The following is a 25,751-nucleotide window of genomic DNA, read 5'->3' on the forward strand; positions in this document are numbered from 1 at the left end:
TGATTGTGCCATACGATAGTACTTGCCTAGTGCAGTGCGGTGAATATGTGCGGAAGTCTCTACAAAATCTATCTATATCCTGGCGCCACCCAAGATTTCTTTTTCGGTGGCTTCGTAACGTTGATGCCAATCGATCGGGACGGGTAATTCGTCCGCATATTTTTGATTACCTGAATTTTTTATACAGGGTGTTTTTCGGGTGCTTTAAGGATTTGTTTTCAAAGGCTGTGAAAGCTGATTGCTTCACTCGTGCGGTCTCCTAGATACGTTATACGGAGAGAGGGACGTAATATTGTGGCTTAATCGTCACAATATGTCTGATAATTAACTAAAACTTGTTAAATAACTATTTTAATTGATAAATAAAAACGTATGGTATGAGTTAGATACTTGCTAGGGTGACATCGAAAACGACTAAATCAGTTAATTGTGGAACAATTTGGAGCGCTTGAGAAGCGCGGTGTTGCGCTACTGGTGCAACAGGCTCAAGTCTAGCGGTGCGAAAACGTAAATGATATTTGCGCAGAATGGCGTTTTCAATTCCGCGTTTTCCCACCGCTAGCCTTGCGCCTGTTTCACGAGCGGTAAGCGAAGAGCACCACCTTGCTTACCACGCCCACCAAGTCCATCTAAAGTTAACTTATTTAGTCAGTTTCGATGACGCTCAGGAAGTTTCTATCTGGTAGTATAGGTTTATTTTCTATATTAAAAAGTTAATGGACAGAGACCTATTGTGAAGATCAGTCCATATTATTGCGCTCCCCTGGCCATAAAGACGCTTTCAGGCAGTTGTGCATGGGCGCCGCCATAACCAACCGTGAATATTCGCTTCCTCCTATTCCGTTCGCTTCCCTTCATTATTGCCAGAGTAGGAGAGGTCATTGCCACTTTAGATGCTACTGCGTACACCTCCCAAGCATAGGCCCTTGTGGAGGCTTGTCAACGCTCACTTCACTGCTCTCGGCAAGACAGGACAAGGTCGGCCAGGGCGGCTCAATCTGGCGCGTACTTAAAGCGTCTGCAACTCACATGCACAGACCGCAGTAGTTTAGCTTTTACGCCTTTTTAAAAAAATATTTCTAAAGCAAAAAGAAAAACTAGTACGTTAACATATTTTTATTACTTTTTTTTTTTTTGTCCAGTTTATAAAAGGTGGGTGGGAAAAAACAGGCTTCTTAGGAACCGCTCTTCGTGTCTGACCTTGTCGTGTGTTTTGTGTGTGCGCAGCCCCACAGCCGACTGCTGACAGTCCTGGATTCAGCCAACATCCAGATCGACGAGATGCAGGGCATCGGGGAAGGGGATGACATCGAGTACGAGCTCGACAAACTCAAGGTGGGTGACGCGCCGCTCACCAAATCCCACCAGGGACGGCCCGACGTGTGGCCAAGCAGAGACGTGTATATATTCGCGACTCCAATTCACTATAGGTGGTGCCACTTGCTTTCTAAAATGGCGGTTATAGGGAGGGTCGGAGATGCGTGCGGCTGCTGAGCCTGTTTTGTGTGCTGTCTTTACTGAGCGACACAAATTAATTCTGGTAATGCGAGGAAGCTAGGGTGTTATGAGCGCAGGTCACCTCTTTATGCTGAAAACGAAAACGCAGTTTAGCGTAATATTTACTCCAGGATGCACGCTTTAATTCTGGAGCGAAACCGAAACTAACCTCTATTTTGGATTTAATTTATTGGTATACACCAACTCATGTTTACAGCCAAATCGGAGCGCCCCTAGCGGACGCCACCGGCGCCGCGCATGCGCGATGGAGGGTGGGCAAGAAGCTCGCCGTCGCCCATAAACAAACCATTGAAATGCGATGTTGTCGGCGTCTGTGTGAGTCCCCGTGCTCTTTTTTGCATTAGAATTGTTGATTCTACGTCCTCCTAACAATGTTCGCCTACTTGAGCGGCTTCAGCAAAATTAACAAAGCTCAATACATTGCAAAACTTAGCGTGAATAATATGACGTGTGGCGATTCATTTCCCATGAACGCCGCAGAATGGGCGCTGAAGTCTAACCCCCACAATAAGATTCTGCTCACTATTTTCAGTCGCGACGTCGCTCGGGCTGCAAAAGCGTGAACCGTAGCTGAGATGGTCAACGTCGATACTGAAAATCGCAAGCAGAATCAGACATTACAAGTCGGTGATGGCCACTGGTAACAACGATCAACATCTCCTTGTATCTACTGTATACACTAAGCCTACTTAACCCAACAAACCTTCAAACTTAAAATTGTTTTGAGGCCTGCACTTACTTCTCATATCAATTACCGGGTCCACGTTTCATTTACGGGCCGCATTCGTTTGAACAAGCAGACGACAAAAAGCAGACACGTTTAAAAAAGCACACGACAGTTCGAACGCATGCGCCATGGAGTATGGGTAAGAAGCACCGCTTCCCGCGTCAACCGACCAATGGAATGTTACGTTGTCGGCGTCTGTGTGAGTCTGCGTACTCTTTTTCGAGTTGTGATTGTCGATTCTACGTCCTCATAGCGATGTCTTACCACTTTAGTCGCCTGAGCGAAATTATCAAGGCTCGTTACGCCGCTAAACTTTGCGTAAATAGGTTGACGTGCGGCGACTCCTTCGCGTGAACACCGCAGAATGGACGCTAAAATCATGATAGATTCTTCTAGCTATTTTCGCTCGCGACGTCGCTCGTGCTACAAAAGTGTAGACGGTAGCGGCGATAATCGACGTCGATATTAAAAATCGGAAGCGGGAACAGACCATGTGAATCAGGCTTAACAAGTCGGTGACGGCCACAGGTATTAATTATCAACATCTTGTATCGACTGTTTACACCGAGCCTACTTAAAAGTCTTTTGAAGCCTGCAATTATTCTGTATCGCAATCATCGGGTCAACGTTTGGACCCCGGCCCCTTTTGTTTGAACGAGCAGACGACAAAAAACAGACAAGTTTGAAAGAGCACACGACAGTTCGAACGATCAGGCGGCCGTTTGAATTTGAAGACTCAGTGAACCCGCGGGCAGTCCGGACAACTTGGTGGTTTTCCCTCGTTAATGTTGGAACAAAAACAATTAGATCTGGCGACCACATCTATCTGTGAATTTAACTCGAAGTGTTTCCCGCAGAAGCAGTTGTAGTTCGACGGCGTCAGGGTTGCCCTTTTCACGGCCCCTATCCACGTTCTCGGACAAACTGAGCAGGCAGAAAACACACGAAGACTGACCTCCAAACCTTTCCCGACTCTTTCGGTACAGCCCCGTCGCGGCGTTTTGACAAGAAGGCAGGTTTATTCTCTGTTTTTTTCCAGAAAAACACGGGAATGCATGTCTCATACGGTGTCTTCCGCCCACCGCCCCAGACCGGAAGTGCGCCGACGCGCCACCACCGCGGCGTGACGTAACAGAGTTGAGTTCGTGTATTCTTTCATAACTTAACATGTGTCTCACATCGTAATAATTTAGTTAAACAAGCTTTTCTCGGAAACTTTATATTGTGACATACGCGTTCGATCCATGCACTTCAAAATATGTTTTGAAGATTTCAAAGTCCCTTTAAAGACGACATCTTTCATACAGCTTAGACGTAACATCGAATATTGTTTCTTTTTCTTAAATAAGCGCTGATATTTGTGCGTTCTCGCTGCCTTTTCTCGCTCAGACAATTTTCGTGTGAAATAATGAACTGTGTGCCATTTTTTACAATATGTTCCCAGAACGTATGCATTAAGAAACGCTGTTCTCACTACAAAAACCCAAAGACGAAATAATCTAAAATCAATGAAAACATTCAAGATCTATGTAAAATTACATTGATAGTGTCGCGACTGTCAAAGTTGAAACTTTTGACAATCGACAAAACTTCTAAAGTCGCTGTCGATATTTTTCCAGACAAAATGCCCCCCCTCCCCCTCCCCGCCCTAAAATGTTTTCTTTTTTTTTTTTTTAGTTATCAATTTTCTTTTATAACATTTAGTTACTTTAATTTTTATGCGCCGTCGTTTTGCCGATCTCAGCCTTTCCAGTTCGAAGGGACGCCTACCTACTTGCACGTCTGCTCACTGCAGCACGTTTCGTTGGCGTTGGGGGCCAGTGAAACAGTAGTAAGTTTTAGAATGCGTATACGAACGAACGCAGGCGTTGTGTGTTTGCGTTAGCGTTGCGTATTCCACACTGCGCGTGCGCGGAGCCCAGGATTGCGGTCTTGGATTGGCGCATGGCGATGACGCGCATGCGCAACGTGGAGTGCGCAACTCTAACGCAAACTCACAGCGCTTGCGTTTGCTTCTCTACGCAATGCTACAACTCCAATAAGGTACAATCCCATACCGGCTGCAGCACTACGTTGGGTCAGCGAAAAGTGTTGTTTGCATTCGGAAATGACATTTCGCGATCCATGGTCGCGAGCACGCATACTCCCCCCCTCCCCCCCCCCCCCCCCCCCCCCCCGTGAAGAACTTGCGAAGTAAGAATGCGCTGGGATGACCTTGAAGGATTCGCGCACCGTGACTGCAGCGCCACGTGCAGCATTTCTGTGCGTTGCGGTGGATGAGTGCTTTCGCTCCTGTAAAAATCCAGGCTGAGTTGCCTGCCAGGGGGGAGATATTCGGCGCTGTTGGCCTCTAGCGGCAATTCTTTGGACCGACAAGATGCATTTTCCGGGCCGTATACTCTTCACTCCGTCGTGGCCGCGGCCGCGACTGTGGTCAAAAGCAAGTTTGATTGCGTTCTTAATGTCGCCATGACGACAACGTCATTTGCATTGCCCATTCAATTATGAAGAATCGCAAATTTCGGCTCTAGCGTGCTGAGATGAATTACAGCCTTACCCAGAATTTGTGATTGGAGGGTATTTGTTAAGCGCACAGCATCCGCTAGGGGAATACTTGTGGGTAGTGGAATTGGTTACACAGAGCTGTTAGTCATCGCGCTCAAGGTCATTGAAACTATTTCGGCCAATGACGTGCCCTCATTTTCGCCCTATTCTTATCAATTAATGGCCAAACTCTCTACATGCACGGCTCTGCGGCCAAAGTAGTGCGGGCCAGCGCTTGAAAATCTTACTGAGACAAGGCCTGTGCGGTACGTCATCGTTAGAGGATCCCCGACCCGCTCCAGGCGACAAACACGCCGAAGGTTGTGGGCAACCTGGCGATTCCAAGCGGTTGGCCCAGGCTGCCCCTCCGACAATCATAAGTGGTCATCTTGACCACGAGGGGGCCAAGGGCAACTGGCCACGCGAGCGGCGCTCCGCCGCTGATAAAAGGCCGTCGCAGCGGATGCGCGGGGGCTGTTGGGATCGCGGCGCAGGTGATAGCGGTCATTAAATGTTTACGTGTTGTTGAACCCGTGTGCTGTGTCATTCTCCGAGACGGGTAGCAGCAAGGGAAATCCCACAAGCTTGACGAGAGACGCCTGGAAACAGCAGAGGCGTCCGTCTTTTCGTCGCCGAGTGCCAGTGTCACGCTCGTTGTGACCCGCTGCGAGAGGCTCCGGCGACGATGCTGACGCAAGCAATAGGCTCCTGCGTTACTCAGGTGGAGCTGCGACTCGTTAGAACCTGTTTCGGGTGGTACAAACTAGAGACTCTATAGCAAACTTGAGCACCTCAAGCTACCACACATGTAAAAACGTGGCTACTCTGGTGCGGAACGCGAGATCACAAGGAAAACACAAAGAGAAGAACAAGAAACAAATTCGGACGCCGTCGAGGCACAGGTCAAAGCTAGCGTGCCTTCATGTGAGCTTTGCTTAGGGTGATGACATATTGTATACCATTTTGTTCCGTACGCTTTTGTTTCTTTTTACAGCGGAGCTGTTAAGGGCTAGTTTCCCCAGTTACGTGTCCGTGGACAAATAAATCTCGACACAATCTCTGGACAGCTACCGTCAACTTTTAGCGACAGCGGCAACCAGACAACCAGCTTAACGGTTGTCTGGTTGTCGCCGTCGCTTAAAGATGGCGGCAACCAGACCTCAAGGACGAAGGAAGAGCAGCGATGAAGCTCCGCTGCTCTTCCTTCTTCACCAGAGTGGAAAGGCTGAAAGCTTTTTGTTCCTGAGCGCGAGCAAGCGAAGCGGCCGCCGAAATAGACCTATTGCTATGTTACCCAAGCATCAAGAAGAATGCAGGGATTGGTGTTCCACGCACGTGCTGGCCTCAGCAGTACTAACTTTTCTAAAGCAAATACCTAAAACAATAGGCATCTTGGACGCGCGTTCGTCAGCGCTTTATTACAGCAAAGCTGTTAGGGGCCAGTTTCCCCAGAATCGGGTCCCCCGCAAAGTAACGTCGACACAAAACTCTGCACAGCTACCGCCATCTATGAACCACGCCGGCAACCAGACAGTCGGCTTGTCGGCCTTCCTCATCTCATAGATCGCGACAACATTTCCAGCCTTTCCACTTTCACCAGAGTGGAAAGGCTGAATTCCTCTCGACGTCCTCCTAGATGTCGTACTCGAGGTCGGCCTAGAAGTCGTCCTTAAGGTCGTCCTAAACATCATCCTTGAGGTCGTCCTCAAAGTTGTCCTTGAGGTCATCCTAGACGTCGTCCTTGAGATAATCCTTGATGTCGTTCGCGAAGTTGTCCTCGAGGTCGTCCTAAAAGTCATTCTCGAGTTCGTCCTAGACGTCGTTCTCGAGGTCGTCCTCGAGGTCGTCTTTTAGGTTGTCCCGGATGTCGACCTTAAGGTCGTCCTAGACGTTGTCCTTGAAATCTTCCCAAAAATCGTCCTTGAGGTCGTCCTAGACGTCGCCCTTGACGACGTCCTAGACACCGTCCAAGACGTCGGCCTTAGGCGTCGTCCTCGAGGTCGTCAAAAAAGTTGTCCTTGAGGTCGTTTGACCGTAGTACAGCTTCACTGGTCTTCTTTTTTTACCAAAGTGAAAATGCTGAATTTTTTTTTTTACAGCAGAGTTGTTAAGGGCTAGCTTCCCCAGAATCGTGTCCCCCGCAAAGAAATGTCGACACAAAACTCTGGAGAGCTACCGCCATCTATGAGCGATGGCGGAAACCAGACAACTTGCTTGCCGGCCTTGCCCAAAGATGGCGGCAACCTTTCCAGCCTTTCCACTCTGGTTTTCACCAGAGTGGGAAGGCTGAATTTTTTTAGGCGTCGGCTTAGATGTCGTCCTTGAGGTCGTCCTAGAAGTTGTCCTTCAGTTCGGCTTAGATGTCGTCCTTGAGGTCGTCCTAGAAGTTGTCCTTGAGGTCGTCCTAGACGTCTTTGATGTCGTCCAAGAGGTCCTCGAGGTCGTCCTAGAAGCCATCCTGAGGCCGTCCTAGGCGTTGTCCTCGAGGTCGTCCTCAAGGTCGTCCTAGAAGTCGTCCTTGAGGTTGTCCTAGACGTTGTCTTCGAAATCGTGCTAGAAGTTGTTCTAGAGGTCGTTCCAGACGTCGTCCCTGAGGTCGTCCTAAGCGTCATCCTTGAGGTCGTCCTAGGCGTCGTCCTTGAGGTTGTCTAGAGGTCGTCCCTGAGGTCCTCCTAGGCGTCGTCCTCTAGGCGTCGTCCTCGAGGTCGTCCTGGAAGTCATGCTTGAGGTCGTCCATGCCATCGTCCTTAAGGTCATTCTAGACGTCGTCCTATACGTCGTCCTTAGGCGTCGTCCATGAGGTCGTCCAAGAAGGTATTCTTGAGGTCGTCTGACCTCACTCTACTCTGGTGGAGAAGGTACAGCTTCGCTGTCTTCCTTCTTCACCAGAGTGGAAAGGCTGAAAGATTTTTTTTTTTGCTTATTTACTTTGAATCTTTTATACAGGGAAGGCGTGCGGGTGTGGCGCGTGGAACACCAATCCCTGTATTCTCCTTGATGATCGGGTAATTTAGCAATAGGTCTATTGAAAATTTAGAGCGGCAGAAAAGAGATGAGAGGAGATCCTAAAGGTTCTCGATGTGTTTACGTTTGTCTTGCAAGTATCGTCAAATGCGCGAGCGCACGTGGCCCGTGTCTCCAGCGGCCCTTGGAAGCAAATGGCGGTGGAGCGCTGAAAGGAGCGACCTTTGGATGCGAATGGCGGTGGAGCCCCCGCTCGTGTCACGTGTCTTGCGCGTTTCCACAACAATGGTTGGCGATACTTGTAAAAAACGCCTTTATCAAGGACATATCCCTCCACCCCCGCAGCCCCATCTAGAAGTACCACTGACGATAGTGAAACTCTCCCTTACATGCATAGCAAGGCGAGTGTTTCTGGGACTATTTCTCGCCTTTTGACCCAGGAACTACTATACACTGAGTATATTGGATGGCTGCAAGTATACACCGACGGCTCCACTAGTCCGGCGACAGGAACTACCACGACAGCAGTCTTCATCCCAACTCACAACGTCTGCATTGCAGACAGACTAAACTTCGCCACAACCTCTACTACTGCGGAGCTGGTGGCTATTTGGCGTGCTTTGGAGCTCCTAGTGCGAAGTGGAACGCCAGGGAAAGCAGTCATCCTCACAGATTCGAAATCTGCTCTTCATCTTCTCCGGAACCCCGAGACAGGCACTCCATTAACTGCAACAACTGTAGCATCTGCCAGGTCGGCTGAAAGAAAGGGTTGGCAACTTGCTTTTCAGTGGTGTCCTGCGCACACTGGAATTGCGGGAAATGAGAAGGCGGATGCCCTCGCTACTGAGGCCCATGGACTTGAGACCCCAACCATTTCCCTTCGCCGGTACAACGAAGCATGGCGATTTATACGAAATTTCTACCAGAAGCGCCACCCACACCGAGAAACGGCTGAAGGACGGCCCCCTCCAGCAATCCCCCGCAAGCTGTCAAGACAACAAGCGTCAATGTTACATCGGCTGACGGCAAACTGCGTAAACACAAGGTCAACTCTGCACAAACTTAAACGAGTCAATAGTCCTGATTGCCTACACTGTGGAGTCCTAGAGGACATTGAACACGTGCTACTAGTATGCACAGAATACGAAGAAGAGCGGAAAACCTTGTTTCAATGCTACACTTTCAATGGACTTCCTTCCTCCAACACTCGGGAACTCCTCATCCCAGAAGCCCCACGTCGGCTTGTCCAGAGGGCTTACAAAGACCTCTTGGATTTTTTGAGTGAGACTGGTTTGGCAGACCGTCTTTGATCAAATACCAGACACCGCAAACAGCAAGGTTGTTAAATTGAAACCCACATTTGTGCAAACCCCCATCACATTATTGGACTGGTTTCCAAATTTCCACACTATCTCTTTTAGCCACCTACGGCTCCTCCCCCTTCCCCGAGCCGGGTAGCGACTCGCCCCGTACAGGAGGCCAACATCTCTCCCGGCTTTCCCTTTCCTTCTCTGGACCTCACAACAAGAAGAAGAAGGGGCTTTACGAGAAGGATTTAGGAGAGCCCAGAGCCGTGTATTGGGAGAGTTCGGCCAATAGGCGGAGCATAGGCCGCCGCCAGCGCCGAATATTGCCCCCGCGCTTAGAGCGTAAACTAAATTTGTGACACAGCGTCGACCAATCAGGAGACCTCGACGTCACAATATTGCAAACGACATTTAAAGGGCAACTCCGGCCCCTACTTTCGATTTTGGAATTATGATTGTTTTTAGTGCAGTCAGCGTCCCTGAATTGCAAGGTGTAATTTTGTTTCTCGTTACTGTGCGTAGTTTTAAAGATATCGACGCCTCAAAGTTTTGTTTGGGGCACGGCCAACAAAACCGAAAGTAGCCGCTGGAGGCCCCGGCAACACTGGAAATCAACCGCTATGTGAACGTGACGTCAGGATCGTTCTCGTTCAACGAGTACGCAGGTCGAGCGGCACCTACCTCTGTTGCGCTAGCCGCCTAAAGATAGGAGGTAAGCTGATTTTGTTTTAATTCTGTATACGTGGTAGTTATCCAGCATATGTAGCAAGAGTTAGTGCGTACACATAAAAGCTAGTGACTGGAAAACCCGTGAACTCGTACGGTGCCGTACTCGGCCCGCCGTGCGTGCGCTATGCCGTATTCGTCTCTTGTACACCCAAAAGCTAGCGACTGGAAAACGAGTGAACTCGTTCGGTGCCGTACTCGGCGGCTGTCGCTGTCTGCGGGGTCTTCCGTACTCGTCGCTAGGCCTAAATTGTCCTCTGGGCTCCGTGGATGGAGTGGCGTTGCTCTACGCCGCGCTGCCAGTGACGTACAGTACTGGGGGCCCTTTCGCTTTCGCCCTGCGGGTCAGTCCGAGACACGAAGCTTTGAGGCTCTCCGGCGCGGGCCGCGGCGCCCGAACACACGTGTGCTGTGCTGTACACGTCTGTTTTTTTTTCTGTTTTTTTCTTTTTTTTTCGGGCGCGTAAAAGCCGAAATCCAAAGTCCACTCGTCGAACAGCGTTCACCCACACCTTTTCCAATTTTCGGTCCGTTGGAAACTTGTGAAAAAGCACCTCCGGGTTGTGCAGCGGGTTGTTTGAGCAGCCCACAGCGCTACAAGTTGTACTCGGCATCTTTCGAGCAATCTTGGGCAGTCTTGGGCGCACCGAGTTGCTCGCTAGAACGAGTCTTGGAGTCCTCACAAGCAAATAAACAAAAGGCTATACCGAAGCTACACGGGCTACAGATAAAAGTAACGGCTAAGCAAGCCAATCACAAGCCGAAGTAGCGGTGGTAGCGGCTCAAAGAACCGCACTCCGCGCAACGCCCGGACCGGAGGAAAAAAAGAGAACGAATCGGACGTCACGGCCCAATGTTGCTTTAGCGATCGGCAACCCGCTGGCCGCCCGCTAAGGAACAGCGACTCGCGGCGGGTCGCATTTTTATTATCGGCATTAGTTGAGAATGCGGCGTCCCACGGACGTAATATTTTGGCTGGTGTCGTATTTTGTGTCACTACAGCGATACCAGTAAATTATTTCATTTTGAGTTTTGGCCCGAGTTGCCCTTTAAACGAGCTGTGCAACGATATTCAATTGGAATGTTTTTCTCTCTACACGAGCTAACTGGCACACCTGGGACTCAAGGACACTCACACGCAACGCCATTGGCCAAGAAACTCCTTTGTTGCGGTGTAATTTCAAGGACAATAGCGATCATTTTCATTCAATCTCTCCTTTGCGAAATTTGATGGCGTAACTTGGGGATCGCATGCAGTACACCCAAGTGACGATATTTGAATGCGGTTCATAGATTGGACCCGAGCATTGCGTGGGCACTCGACTTGGGCTCGTGACAATTGCTAGCTCGAGAAGCATTCGGGTTGTGACCCGTGTCCAATCGCTGCAACGACGACAACAGCCGAGCCATAACAATGTCTGGAACTCAGCGCGTGTCCTGCGATTTGCCAACACCAGCGCGTGGCTATGATCAACACTGGCGGCATATAATCGGCTCCAGATCACGTGGCCGCTTGTTCTGGCTGCGAGTTGAGGGGGTGAACGCTGCTCGTTTTTCTTTAATTTGTTTCTTGGACTTCTATGGCGTGGGGTGAAAAACGAACGCGTGTTTCATAGGTCATTAACGTTAGCGATCCGTTTTAAGCGATATTTGCGCAAAGTACAAAAATTGTTGCATCGCTCCTTTAAAGCGTGAAATAGGAGTTTTCAATCTCGGCGTCTCTCAACGAGGTAGGCCTCTCTACTCCATATCACAAATGTCTGCAGTGAAGACAAAGGTACAGGCGCTTGAGCCTACTCAGCAAAACGCTTTGGTTTTACTTGAACTCGTGCGTAAGAGGCACTTTCCAAAGCCACGCGCTCGTGCCCATGCCTTTGTCTGCACTGCTGATGTTTGTGCAGATGGAGTATAGGTGGCAGTTCGCTCTGGGCCGGCTTGCTATACTCTGTTTCACCTTATCATGTACCGTAGGAAAGGCTACAAGCGCGAGCTCCTTGCTCTGGGGCAGATCTCGGCGACACAAGCTCTCGTGCATTAAGGGCAGCTGCCAACGCTATGAGCTCGCGCCTCTAGCCTTCGCTGCGGTACAACATAAGGTGAAACGGAGTATAGGCCAGCGTCCTGAGGCTGGCTGAAAGAGAACAGTGCAAAGGGTGGGGCGCGCGAGCGTGTTGAGACGCGGAGTCCCGCTCGGCTCGTGCGCTGGCTTTCGCCGGGCTTTCTTTCCCCGTCTCATCTGAGACGCTGTTTTTAGCAATTCGGCCCTGGTTTGGAGCGCACGTTCGTTTATTCTACACTTGAATATTGGCGTGACTAAAACCTCACATGCAAAAGGTTTTCATTCACCAAGAGTGACCCTAAAGCGGCTCAAATTAGTCGCGTCACATATTTAGAGCACGCGACCACCGCTAGGGGCTGTTTCGCGGCCTGTGGTTGGCCCAGAGATGCTCGCTTATTCAAACCAATGTATGGCCAAACTCTCTCAATAAACGGCTCTGGGAGAGCCTAAAGCCCCTCGATGTGTTTTCGTTTGTTTTTGCAAGTAGCGCCAAATGCGCGAGCGCACGTGGCCCAGCTCTCGAGCGGCCCCTGGAAGCAAATGGCGGCGCAGCACTGAAATGAGCGGCCCTTGGAATCGAATGGCAGCGGAGCACCCGCTCGTGGCACTTGTCTTGCGCATTTCCAGAACAATGGTTGGCGGTGCTTGTAAAAACACCTTTATCAAGGGGCTTTAGGAGAGCCTAGAGTGCCTTCATACACACGCGCGCTTTTGCTTGAGTGGTGACATCTCAGCCATTTTCACGCCCAATCGTTTTTTTTATGCATTTTGAAGTGCGCGCAATCTGGTGTCACTCAGCTCGGGCGCGTAGCTTTGGCTAATGCATAGACGCCATTTCACCGCCCAAGTCACGCACCAAGTGCGCGAGAGCGTCACGCGCTGGCACACTCAGGGCAACAATGGATGTCCTCACCCTGAGACAGACAGACATGTAGGCACCCTAGGAGAGCCAGGTGACGGGCGCTCCACTGCGGCGAGACGCCGAAACACACTTCTCACGAGCGATGGAATGTCCGCTCGTGCTGCTCGAGTTCCTCGCGCTACCGCTTTTTTTTCTCGTCGGTTTGTAGGTAGGCGGAAAGGTAGCCTCTCATTGGCTCTTCTACACCGTTCGAACGCATTTAAACCTCTTCGAGGGCAGACGCCAAACGTCGGACGCTAACGTTCCTTGTTCTAACGCATTCGACGAGTGTTGTGGAGAGAAAGGCAGCTAGTTTTGCGTCTACGCAATCATCATTCCAACCAGAGCTCGGTTTCCTCCGTCCCCTCCCCTCTTTAGGTTTCTGCCCGCATAGAGGATGTATGCTTCCTCGCGCACGCGTCGTAACCAGACGGCTGGAACCGTCTCCGCAGTCAAACGTGAGCCAATAACGCAGCAACATGAACACAAACACGCACGAAATACCGACGCAAAAGTAACGAAGGAGAAAGACCACTTCGGTCTCCACACCTGCCGGGATCAATTTTCCTCGATTTCGAGACCGCGAGCGCCAGACACAAAAAACAAAAACAAAAAACGAGCAATAACAAAACTCCTTGTCGCAGAATTCGGGCGTTCCGCATTCGTGTCTGCGTTGCTTTCATAGCCAAGAAGCGTGCGGTGCTCTGGCGCATGCGCAAAGCATCGATCGGAGAGGCACGGTTTGTTCGTGGCGTTCGGACCCTTGGGAGTCTCATCGCTGCTACGCGCATTAATTAGGGGCGCCGAAAAAATAAATAAAATAGCCTCAGCCGAGCGTGCGCACGCTTTTCGCTAAACTGCGCCTCGACACAACCCGCTGGTACACGGCAAAGGATGCAGGGACGGCGCGGGCACGTACTGTCCTGGGCCAGTGTAGCCAATTTAGCGGTTTGCCCGCTAAGTTTAGCCGGTCTCTTTTTCAGCTGTCTAACGAAAGAAATTGCCGTTTGGAGTTAAAGGAATTTTCGGCAGTTTACGAGTCATGTTGGCGTGTTTTCTGGCTGTTTATACACCATTCTATTGGCCACGTGAGCGATCAAAAGCATCGCTGTGGTCGGCCCACAACAATTGGCCGAATGCTGACTATGACGTCAGCAAAGGATGTCTCATTGACGGAAATAAGAGGAACGTAAGAACCTCAATTTTGACGGTGTTTGCAGTGTTGCTTTGAGAGCGCTATGATTTCAGGCTTCCACCATTCCATTACAAACACCATCGAACTTGCCGTTCACAAGGTGATGATGTCACGAAAGCTAACCAAACGAGGGCGCCACCGAAACATCTCGCCGCTAAGAGGGAGTAGGGAGTATTCGCTGGCGGCCATAGCTGTGTGCGCGGATACTGAGCCCGAGCTTCCACAGTTCTTTTAAAACGTGCATTCCGCACCATCAAGAGTGCCGGTCTTAGCAGCCTATTGATGTGAGCTCGTTCTGAGCATGCGCTCTAAACATCGCCTTCATATATGGCGGCCAGTGAATACTTCCTAATATTTACGAGTCCTCAGCCCAGCACGAGCATGTTCGTCGCTTCGGAAAGCGAGTAAATCAAGCGCACTATGCACGAACACTGAAAATGGAACCGGCCAGTAGCCCTTTTTCCAAAGGTCTATTGGGGGCAAGGCCACAGGCGGCCGCCATGTCTCTGCTCGTGCGTACAAGCCAGTGCAATTTCAAGCTTGCCAAGGCTATGTTCATGCGCAGGCTACACGTGCTTGCACTCGTGGGGCACCAGTCGGGGCGCCCTGCTTGCAATCGACCGCTCTCAGCAGCCAGTTTGACTACGCCCCCGCTGCCGCAATGCATCGAGGGAACTTTAGTCTTCCTGCACGTGCGACAACTTCGCTGGAGCTCTGCGCGTGCAGAGTACGAGACGGCAGGAGCCCTCGCATGCACAGCCGTCTGCCTCCTGTGAACTAAAGTTATGGCGGTGTCACGCATGCGCCGAACGCTTAGTGAAATCGGTCTATTGTCCATTGTGTTCTCAAGTTTACATTTATCAATCATAAACAGCTTAGTATTTTATGGTAAGGTATACCCTATTCACGCGACCAGCATAAAGGTACCTTTAACATCGGTCCCTTTCCAATCGGCGAATCAACCCGCGCTCTTGAGTCGCGAGCACATGGCACGCGCGGAGGATCGCGAACTCATTCGTCGCCAACCGTAAAGGGGTATCCACACGAAGGAGAAATCCGCTCCTTTCCTCCGCGGAGCGTGCATCACGTGAGACATACGTCATCCCTTTTTGACGCCTCGCTGGCCTCGCGCCGCCGTTCTCCTCCGTGGCGGAGGCGCGGAGGCTTCGTTCTGTCAGCACGAAAGCTCCGCCGGTGCACGCGGCGGAGCCTGGGACGGAGTTTCCCGGGCTGTTGACGTCACGACATCCGTCCGCGGATTTCTCCTTCGTGTGGATACCCCTTACAGGTCCCTTAGCTAAAGGTACCTTTATTCTCGTGTGAATGGGGTATTAGAGTCCCTGGGTAAAGCGAGTGTTGTAATAATGAATACTTGTAATAGAAAAAAAAAGATGACTTTCACAGACAAAATAACTCTTTCGTGAAAGAGTGTGGTTGTTTGTGAACGTTTCCCTTGTTTTTTATTCTTTCTACATCAAGCGTTAGCGTTACGGCGTCCCTATTTTGTTTTTACTCTAAACAATATTGTTGGCAGTAAGCTCTTGTGACGCCATTTAGATATTATGGGAACAAAAAGTTAAACATAGTGTTGAAACGATCATTCTTGGCCCGCGCCTTAGTTATAGTGTTTTTCCGTAGTTTTTTAGTGTCTTTTTTTCTTATTCTTGAGTCGGCAAAACTGATCGTGGTCAGTGTGGGGATATTGATAATAAACAGAGAGGGTTCTACAAGAATTGTTTCACGACCTCGATCTAATGCTGGTTAACACGCAAGTAAAAAACATTCCTAAGTTACAACGTCCTTTTGACTTCTTTAGTATTGCCAGTACAACACGTTTGTAGAATAAAAACAGTAAGGACTAAATTTTAATAATCAATAACTTAGAGAAAAAAAAGTGGAAGCCGTTTACAACTCCCTGTAACGCGGAATGAGAGCGCACTTCTTGAGGAGGAGTAGGGAAGGGTACTGGGGGTGGGGGGGGGGGGGGGGGGGTTCACGTGACCTTGGGTTATCACATGGCCTGGGGATGTCACGTGACCTCGGGAGGGTCACGTGACCTCGGGAGGGTCACGTGACCCCCCAGAAATATTTTTCCGCTAGATTTAGCGGGGAAACTTTTCCTTTAGATTTAGCGGGGAAATTTTCCGCTAAATTTAACGGGGAAATTTACCCATAATGGCCCGCGCGATTACGCCGACGGCGATGCCGACGGTGACACCGACGCCGACGCCGCTCAAGCCGGTAACGGGCGCCGAAGAGCTGCGCTTTAAAAGTATCCTGCCTATAATTTCGGTTGCAAGTTTAGCCGCGTGTATCAGTTTGCCGAACCGATTTCCAGGAATATCAGTGACCCTTTTTGATGCTCTCTAACGTCTCTATAGTCACCGTCAGAAAGAGAATGGCATCTTTTTTAGAAGCCTCACCAGGAGGGCGTGCTCGATGCTTTCCGCCGTACATGGGGCGGGCGAGCAGGCTCGATGCCAACGACACGCCCAAGATTTATGAATGTACAAATCTCGTCCTTGAGAGGCACAACTTAGGGACTTACCTGTCGTCCTCATCCCGCCAATAACTATAGTGTCAAAAGCAAATCTTAAAGGTGGGGGGGGGGGGGGGCGGGGGGCACCGCCCCCCCCCCCCTCCCCGCCTCCCTCCAAAAACCTCCGAAAGGAGAAATAATTATGCAAAAAACGACATAGACCAGCTTTTTTAACGAAACGATTGTGGTTCGTGGTGAGATGGCAATAATTAGGCCCACACGAAATATCTTGGCAATGCTTCGACTGTTGGCGTCACGTCCGCCCGTGTCGTCAGATGCAGACCTCCCTTTTCTTCCCTCCAAGCCTGTCCCATAAATCCGCCCCTGTGCAGTGTTAACATTAGCTTCTCACTGCGCCGGTCTAATCCACCCACTCGAAAGCGCCGGCATCGGACGATTCAGACCCGTATTTGAGTGCCTTCCCGATATCCGACCATTCGAACAAACAAGTGGACCGCGCATGAAGACACATCTTCGGCGCCGTTCGGTCAACTTGCCCGCTCTGGATCATCGACCGCCGTTCGATAGACGGCGAGCTGCACCGACATTGACCGCGTTCTCTAAAAGACGCCGCATCGACCAGTCCAGTATTGACCCATTAAAACGGCTCCCTCTACGCTACTCTGCGTGCACGAGGCCCAAGTTGGGCATCTGCACTCCAAACGGCCGGAAATCTTGGCTGTATCCGAGGCCTTATAATCTTTTTTGACGCACTCCGCTTTTTCTGTCGGATACGAAGTTTCCTTTTTTTTTTTCTTTTTTCAGGCAGGCGTTTGCTTATACTGCGTTTCATCTTAAATCCCAAAGCAGCCAACGCTACGATCCAATAGATTCAATCATGCTTTGATTGGATGTTGGATGTAACACGCAATATACTTCATTTCTTATTAGAAAGCTAGAATACTATATATACCCCCCCTCCCCCCCCCCCAAAAAAAAAAATAATTAATGTTTATTTTTTTTTTTATTACGAAAATTAACTACGCCTTGCCGATACTCATTTTCCGCCCACATTTACGTAGCGCTAGCTTCCCTAACGGGATGCCTTAGTTTCAACAGTAAACGTAAATATTTTAAAAAATATGAACGATGTTTTGAAAATTTCAATTAAAAAATGGCGCCCATTTTCACCCGAGCTCGGTAACTGGCGCTATAGAGCTTCCTCTATTTATAGAGGCCTGTAGGTCGCCATTTTCCCATTAAAATGTTCACGAAATCACTAATAAATTTTGAAGAATACGACGGTTCGTACTGAAACTTTGGCATCTGGTTGAGACCGCTAGCGCTCCATTTGGGAAGAAAATGAATTCTCGGCGATGCGAGGCGGTGATGCGGCGGCGATGGTGTAAAAAAAAAAAAACGTAACTTTGTTTTTGGGGCAACCTGTAGATTGTTCCCAGACCCCCGGTAGCAATAGGATGCATGCGCAAAGGCGCCAATGATGTATCTAGTGTCATTATCGCATTCATCGGGATTATCTGCTAAAACCCACTATTAAAGTGGTCATAAAATGAATTCTGGGCCGGGATAAATGAGTTCATATTTTGATTCGACTAATTGCATACCGTTTACCGGGCCAAAAGGAAGACAGCAGAAAGTCAAGAACCCGCTTTTCGTTACGAAAATGTAGGAATATACCGGGCTGTTTCGGGCATTCTTTCCTTCGAATGCTCTCTGCCTTTTCACCGTCATACGTCCGCGGTACCCAAAGTACGAGAGCCGACCCCAGCTCAGGCATTGGACACGAGTACTGCGTCATTCGGACGTAAGCGATCGTCAACAATCAATCCGTCGACGAATATTCGGATTCGCGTTGGTGACCAATGGTACGGCAAAGGCAGTTATCATCGCTTGCGAATCACAAGTTTCATTGTGCGTTTAAAAAACCAGGGTGCAGAATAACAGTCAAGATGATTTAAATACTCAATTAAATCCTGCAGGTTTTCCTATGATGAATTAAATCAAACCTTCCCCGTAAAAATATATCCGAAAATGTTTTTATTTACCGTTTGTTGATCATTTAATGCTTTTCATGTGCATTTGTTTTGTATGTGACTGAAATAATCATTTTGTAAGAAAGATATGTATCGCGCAGAACACGAGAGAAAAGCATTGCTCTTCCGAACAAATCGGATCATTGAGCTTTCTTTCTACCTTCCACTACGATCGTAAGATACCTACCCAGATAACACGCCAGAGAAACGCCCAACCTGGGCGAAATTGTGGCAAACATAAAGGCCTAACTTGGGCCCAGTTGGGTTTTGCTCCATGGCGCTTGTCAGTGCCGAAGTAAGTGCCATACTTGAGACGTAACTGCCCTAGTAAATCCTAATTTGTTGATTTTGGACGGGCCAAACTTTTACATCTCTCTGGTCTTCCACAGGAGTGCCAGCCATAACTGCGTAAGTAGATGCTATTTCGGGATTTGGGGCATGCCAAAGTTTGGCTCTTCTTTGGCTAGCCAATGAAGTGCCAACTAAGTGCCAAAAATGCCAAAGAAAGCCAAGGGTCATGCCGAAGTTGGTAATTTTTATGTTGAAGCTGCTATCGTGAGGTCACAATGGGTGGTGGGGGGGTGATCAAATTGAGTCAGGGCAAGAATAATATCAAGGCGATTTAAATTGTGATTTCATTTGTGATTTAAATTAGCCTTTCACGTTTGCATACGCCATCGAAGAAAAATCCATTCGCAACAGTACCGAACTCGGGTATCTTGGCGTGAATTTGGCGGCAAATTCATTTCTGGTCCAAACAAATCGACTACATGACAGCAAAAGCCGCGCTCGCACTGCTAATCATTCATACGAAATACAGTGTTCAGACAAGGTCTCAGGCTTGTTTCTTACGCGTATCCTGTCACATTACTCCCACGAAAAGTGTCCTTCAGACATGTTCTAAGCACACATAAGTGTGAAGCAAACATGCTTCTGACACGATTGAAGCCTGTCCTCGGGTGTCATCATGCCTGCAGCTAACACTGTGTAAAATGTGTGAGCAGTGTTTCTGCGGCCTAAAGGTGTTGGAGTCGCACATATAGGGTGTTGACCCCGAGACAAGCTATTCCCACCCTCGATGGTGTAAACATTTTTAACGTGCAGGAAAAATTACAAGAATAAAACCCGGTCAATTGCGTGACGACCTTCTGCTTACAGGGCAGTGTGTTGTCACGAGACTTTTGTATGGGCGCACACACGGAGAAGAAAAGCAGACTCTCAAGCATTACGTTTGTACTTTAATGGAGAGCAATTGAACTTGACTCGTGAGTTGGCCAGTGGGCGTCTCAAAGTCGGATTAAAGTATATCTTTGCGCTCGGGGCTGGGCAGAGAAACTCCAAAAAGTATTGTGGAATACAAATACTAAAATACATGCATATTTTATGTAACGGGATATCCCTCAGATACTTCCGCAAAACCGTCAAATATGTATTCCGGAATAGAGATACATGTTTTCTCGCACAGAGGTAGGGGTGAAGGTGCAGTTCGCGGTGAATGCAAATGGTGGTGACTATTCCCATTTTAATGTCCCTTTACTCATCACCACTTACATTACTCTTTTTTTATCTCTTCACAGCCATAATGTTTCAAATGGAGCTAAAAAAACGTTGTCTTCCCCAGTTAACCAACGATTGCTTGTCATACTCGACAAAAAGCCTACGTGACTGACTATTTCCTCCTCTCCACTCACCTCCTTTACAGCGTTTGCTCAGCTTAAGCAGGAAAGGTAGATGGATTCCTGAGAAAACATTATCCCGCTATTTTTTTTTTTTTTTTTAAGTGACCGCTTTCCGCATTACCTGTATTTCCCTTGTTTTCTTTTTTTTATATTGGTTAGTCACTGGGATATATTAGGCAACCAGGCTTCCGCCATGTGGAGAAGGCTATGCGCCGGGTTCATATTACAAATTCTAAAACACCTTGCCGCAAGAAAAAAAAATGGCATCGTATAAAACTGACAGTTCATTTTCGAAAACAAATGTAGATATATAACTAAGCCTGGCAGAGTAACGCAACACAATCAATACACCGTATATGTATTTGACTACCGAAATACAAAAACATTTTTTTAAAGTATCTCAATACAGAGATACAGGTACTCTGACATAGCTCTAAGATACTACCAGCCCTGCATCGCGCTACACATACCCCCGCTCACATTCTTAGCCGGGGTCGCAGAGTGGCACCTCGGAAAATGGTCACAATTGGTTAGCTTTTCTTTAGAAAACTTTATCAATATTCACGTAAGGGAGGACCAAAATAGAGGCGCCCCAAGGAGCAATGGAACGCAATAAAGCGCCGACAAGGTCCTCTTATCTTACATTCCTAATACATACCATCCCGTACAGAGGAGTCAACGCTGACGATGTGCCTAGGCTGATGATTTCCTTTTTTTTCTCTCTCTTTTTTTTTTTTTTTTTTTTTTTGCCAGGTAATGTACTGGGGCTTCGGGAAAGCGCACAACAATAAATAAGTGGCCTGGCTACATGCCAATACTTTAGCATCAGCCTTGTTGGCACCTGACGCGTAAATGTGATTGACTGCGCCGCGATAACAAGATTCGCCAGACTCGCCACGCACTTCGTTTCTTTAGATGTCGGTGACGATACTAAAGTTTTTGACACAACGTTCAAACTACTACAGTACTAGAACGAAAATGATGGACGGTCAGCTCAGTCACGAATAGGACTCCGAGCTTTCGGGTTTATTTTCCTTCGATTCCTGGGTTGTCTTTTATCGGGGTTTCATTCATTTCCTTCGGTTTGGTGACTTGAAGGGCATATTTTTGACGTTGGAATAAAGTCAAAGTTTGCCTCTCTCAGAGGATATGGGTCACGGCAATGCAATTTCCTAACCTCTGGGAAACAAACGCGTGACAACCGAATGCTTTCAAAACGTCCTGATACTAATATGATACTGAAGCAAAACAAAATCAATAAAAAATGTTATGTTGTTCACCGCTCACGGCACGCTAGGTTCTGGACCATCGAAAATATACCTGTAGATAGTGTTGGTGGTATGACAAGTAACGGCGTTACCAGTAACACGTTACTTTTTCGGTAACGTAGTAACGTACTTCTTACATTTCCAAAAAAGTTACGGGCAACCTACTTACGTTACTTACTTCGAGTGAAGTGTAACGCAGTTAAGTTACTCGTTACGTATTCTTCCCAAGACTTAGACAAATCACACTTTAATTGTTCGTATCTTTGGCATCGAGCTATATAAATTTTTGAGTTTGTTGCGTGACTATTTAAGTGGAACCATAAAATAATAAGGTAATTATGTTCAGTTCCTGGATAGCCATAATGTTTTCTTCTTTTTTTTTAATATGTCCCTTACGCATACCTGCAACACAAAAAAATGTAAAACCTGTTAATTCATAATTTAGAAAATTAACGCAAAAGTAACCCGCGTTAGTTATTGACGGTAACGATAACGGTAGCGCGTTCCTTTTATTTTGAGGTAACGTAGGTCGGTAACGCGTTTATTTATTTTGCAGGTAACGAGTAAAGCATTCCATTACTCTTTTTTCTGTGATGCCTACAACACTGCCTGTAGATAAATACCCGTCCACGCTAAGCATAAAAACTCTCTTTTTTTCATAGGCAGCTCTTAATTTCTTTTTTTTTTTTTTTTTCTATCCCTGATTACGAGGAAACTGGCTCGGAGGTTACTTTCGGAACTTTTTCGGTACATATTCCAAAAATGTAACCTTATTAATTGGTGATCACCTGATGAAAAGTAACGTAGTTTGCCTATTACCGCTTAACGTAGATTCGTTCAATCTGTCGCGTTTTTGTTTTATTTTTCTCGCAGGAAAAAGACGTCCGGATAATTTTGGGAAACTTCGACGAATACTGGGCCCGGAAGGTGTTTTGTCAGGTGAGTTTTATTTGAATCATGCTTTGCCGAAACCCTCAATAAATATTGCAAACGAAAGAGTTATAGGCAATGTCCGAGTTTACTCGATGAAATTACTTAACGTCGAACAGCCCATATATTGTTTACCAGGGCGTAGGGAAGATAGAAGTGTCAACTAGGAACTTATAATTAATATTCTTCGTCTTTAACCCTAAGTACTTGCTAAGATACAAGGACTAGAATAAAAGTTGCCGTGGTCCCCTACATTCGTGGAATTACCCATAAATTAAAAAGATCGAAGGAACACGAGGTATTCAAGTTGTATGTTCACCACGAACAAAGCCTACTCTATGTGCCACAAAGTCAACCAAGCAATTGCTTAAAGGAAAACATGCAACACGAACCATAGAACACAATACGCCCCGACGGCCCGTGCAAAAAAGGGTTGTACATTATATTACCTTATCCTACGTGAAATCCCACATTGGCCAGACGGGCCGCTGCGTTAATAACAGAGCACGAGAAAACGCAGCATCGGTGAAGACCATAGCAGCAGGGCAATGATCGGCTCATTGCCGTGCGTGTAAATGCAAACCGGCACTCGACAACATATCAATGATTGCACGAGACAAGAATCCGTATGCACGCGAAATACTCGAGGCACTGGCGATAGAAAACAAAAATCAGAAAAGTGTGTTAGCAGCACCTCGATTGCCGCTCCAAGACACAGAAGAAAAAATATATGCGGTGCTTCGAGACTCCGTGAACTGTGTGGTGTATGTACGGGTGAATTACCTTTGACTTTTAACTTGTTTGCAATATTGTGGTTTGTGTGAAATATCTCTCAAGAAGTACTTGGGTTAAGGGCGAAGAAGAGGAGGTACTTAGGGTTGACGGCGAAGAAGAGGAATTATAGTCTAGCTGCTAGTCGGCCGTGTGTTTGTCTCTTTCTATCCCTCGTCTACCAGCTAACATCTACCAGCTAGCTCAGTTTGATACTCCAATATAGAGCAGAGTGTGGGAAGCGCTGGGAAGTCGTCAAACGTGAAAACAGTGCAAAAAATTGAACAAATGACAAGTGAAAGAAGTGCACGGACAAAGCGCTGACTTTCAACTAAAGTTTAATTTTTAGAGGAATTATTAAACTAAACATTAAACTTTAGTTGACAGTCAGCGCTTTGTCCGTGCACTTCTTTCACTTGTCCTTTGTTCAATTTTTTGCGCTGTTTTCACGTTTGACGATGTTAAACCAACTAGCCCAACTTACCGGCTTGTTGCGCTGGAAAGCACTGGCTTCAAGGGGAAGGAAAAGCGAGAAGGGGGGGAGGGGGGGTGGAGCTGCGCCCGCCTCCCTTTCTAAACCCTAGGTAAGGTTTTTTTCTTTTTTTTTTTAAGAAACGAACGATCTACACCAGTTTCTTTTTAAGAATAAATTTTTAGTTTTTGGTGTTATGGCAAATATTAACGCAATCGTTTGACAAAACAAGGCTTATTCCGAGAGAAATTTTTGTTTAACGCTCATTACCTTAAAAACTCGCCTCTCGTCTTGTGCATAAGTGACTAGAATGCATTACCGGAGTCCCTTGTAATATCATTGATCATTCCTTATTTATAACAGCGCTCACTCAGCAGGCGTTTTCTAATAAAAATGTTGCAAAGAATTGTTTCATATGACTGCACTGTTTTGTTGTGTGATACCTTTTGATAAACCTTTTTTTTTTTTTGTCTTAATGTGCTATATTTTACTCCCCTTATGTAATGCCCCTCGGGGCCTTCAAGGTATGATAAATGAAATGAAATGAGGTGAGTCTCTTCAGGGCCCATCCTTTGCAATATGCCAAATCAAAAGTTTTAACCTTGCGGCTTGCCCAAGTTTACGCCAGTCCCAATCTGACATTATTTGCTCTTTCTTTTTTTTTTTTTTTTTTTTTTTTATTTATGTTCATATTTTTACTTTGGTTACACCGATTTTGGATTGGAGGCAGCATAAACGCGGTAGAAACTAAAGGGGTATTCACACGGGGGAGTCATTCCTCCCCTTGCTCCCCGGGATCCGTGTCACGTGGTAACAACGTCACGCTTTTGCGCGGAGCCGCGGCGACGTAGACATCCCAGGCGGATGGGGGAGCTGACTCGGGCTGCACAAACGCTCCCACCTTGGCGTGGAATTTCTTCGTAAATGGCTGCAATTTACTCGCGTGTCTCGCAACATTATAGATTTTGCTCAGCGAGATGCCGGCGGGGGCATTGGGATCGCCTAACTTGTTGTGGCTTGCGCTGTTGCGTATGTCGTCCGCAACACTTGAAGGAGTCTTCAATACCCATCAATGCCGTCCTCAAGCCGCTCTTCATACACCTGGTTTTTTTATGCCCCATGCTTTTTGTTGCATCCACCCATTCAAGATGCCTATTTTTTTTTATTTTTTTTTTTTTAAGCAGGAAGCAGAATGTCGTCTTCTGCATCTAACAGCGTGCTGCCGCATTCGCGTATTGCCATTTCATTTAAGCCTTCATTTTTTCCTACTCTCGTCAGCAATCACCGAGCCCTGTTGTCGAGAGTGCGACCGCTAAATGCGTCTGATATAACACTGACATCCCTCTCGGCTCCCCGCCGTTCGTGTCAATGCTTCAGTCGGGGAGGAAGTTCCGTTGGTTCCGCCGATCACTGACGTCCCTCCCCGAAAAGCAGCCCTCGGGGGAATGCCCCTTTACGAAACATTCAGTTTGGTTTAGTTGCCGGCTACCGAAAATACGCGGTGAGAGTTTTGTTTATTGCATTGTAGGTACTGTGTTGTCGTTTTCTTTAAACATAACTCACGGCAGCGATACTTCTGTAGAGTCACGCGCATTGAATGCTTTCAACTGCTTTTCTTTTTTTTTATATATATATGTGTAATATTGTCCGCGTGAGAACAAAACACCGTGCAAAATCTCGTCCGAGCTGTTAAATTTTCTTGCAGTGAATTTTTTTGGCGCACAGTACTTCTTCCTACGGACTCGACGATCGACCAATCACGGCGTTGCCTGTTATATGGCTAAGTTTTGAATTTCGCTCGAACGTCGTTTCTTCGTCCTAGCAGGGGTCGTGCATGACATCGCAGTCACTTTCCCCGAAATGCTTACTCCGGTGCATTATGGTTGGCGACTTTTAACTAGCACCTCAAAATACCCGTTCAGTCGTACATTTTGCCCGGCTGTAGCAACGTGACCTATACTTCTTTTCGTCGTATGTCTGAGAGCAGTCGAAGGCACGAACGCACACAACCACGAAAGGACACAATAATAGCGCTGTTACACTGGCTACACAAAAGACACCGTGTTCACTGCAGACATAATGACATAATTATCTTCGGGAACGGAGCGTTCGACGCACGTTTGCTGCATACACGCTTCTAACACGTCTGCAGACAGT

General features: G+C 47.7%; 1 protein-coding gene across 1 annotated transcript in view; it reads left to right on the top strand.

Moving 5' to 3' along the window:
• The window catches only part of LOC8034788 (gamma-aminobutyric acid type B receptor subunit 2), a 329,601-nt gene that overhangs the window by 131,175 nt on the left and 172,675 nt on the right, over positions 1-25,751 (top strand). Inside the window, exons 3-4 of the mRNA XM_042289254.1 lie at positions 1,228-1,335; positions 22,295-22,360. Of these exons, the coding sequence (XP_042145188.1) occupies positions 1,228-1,335; positions 22,295-22,360 (174 nt within the window). The remainder of the gene's footprint in view (positions 1-1,227; positions 1,336-22,294; positions 22,361-25,751) is intronic.

This window comes from Ixodes scapularis, unplaced genomic scaffold, assembly GCF_016920785.2.
Source record: "Ixodes scapularis isolate PalLabHiFi unplaced genomic scaffold, ASM1692078v2 PGA_scaffold12__126_contigs__length_90152505, whole genome shotgun sequence".
NCBI lineage: Eukaryota > Metazoa > Arthropoda > Arachnida > Ixodida > Ixodidae > Ixodes > Ixodes scapularis.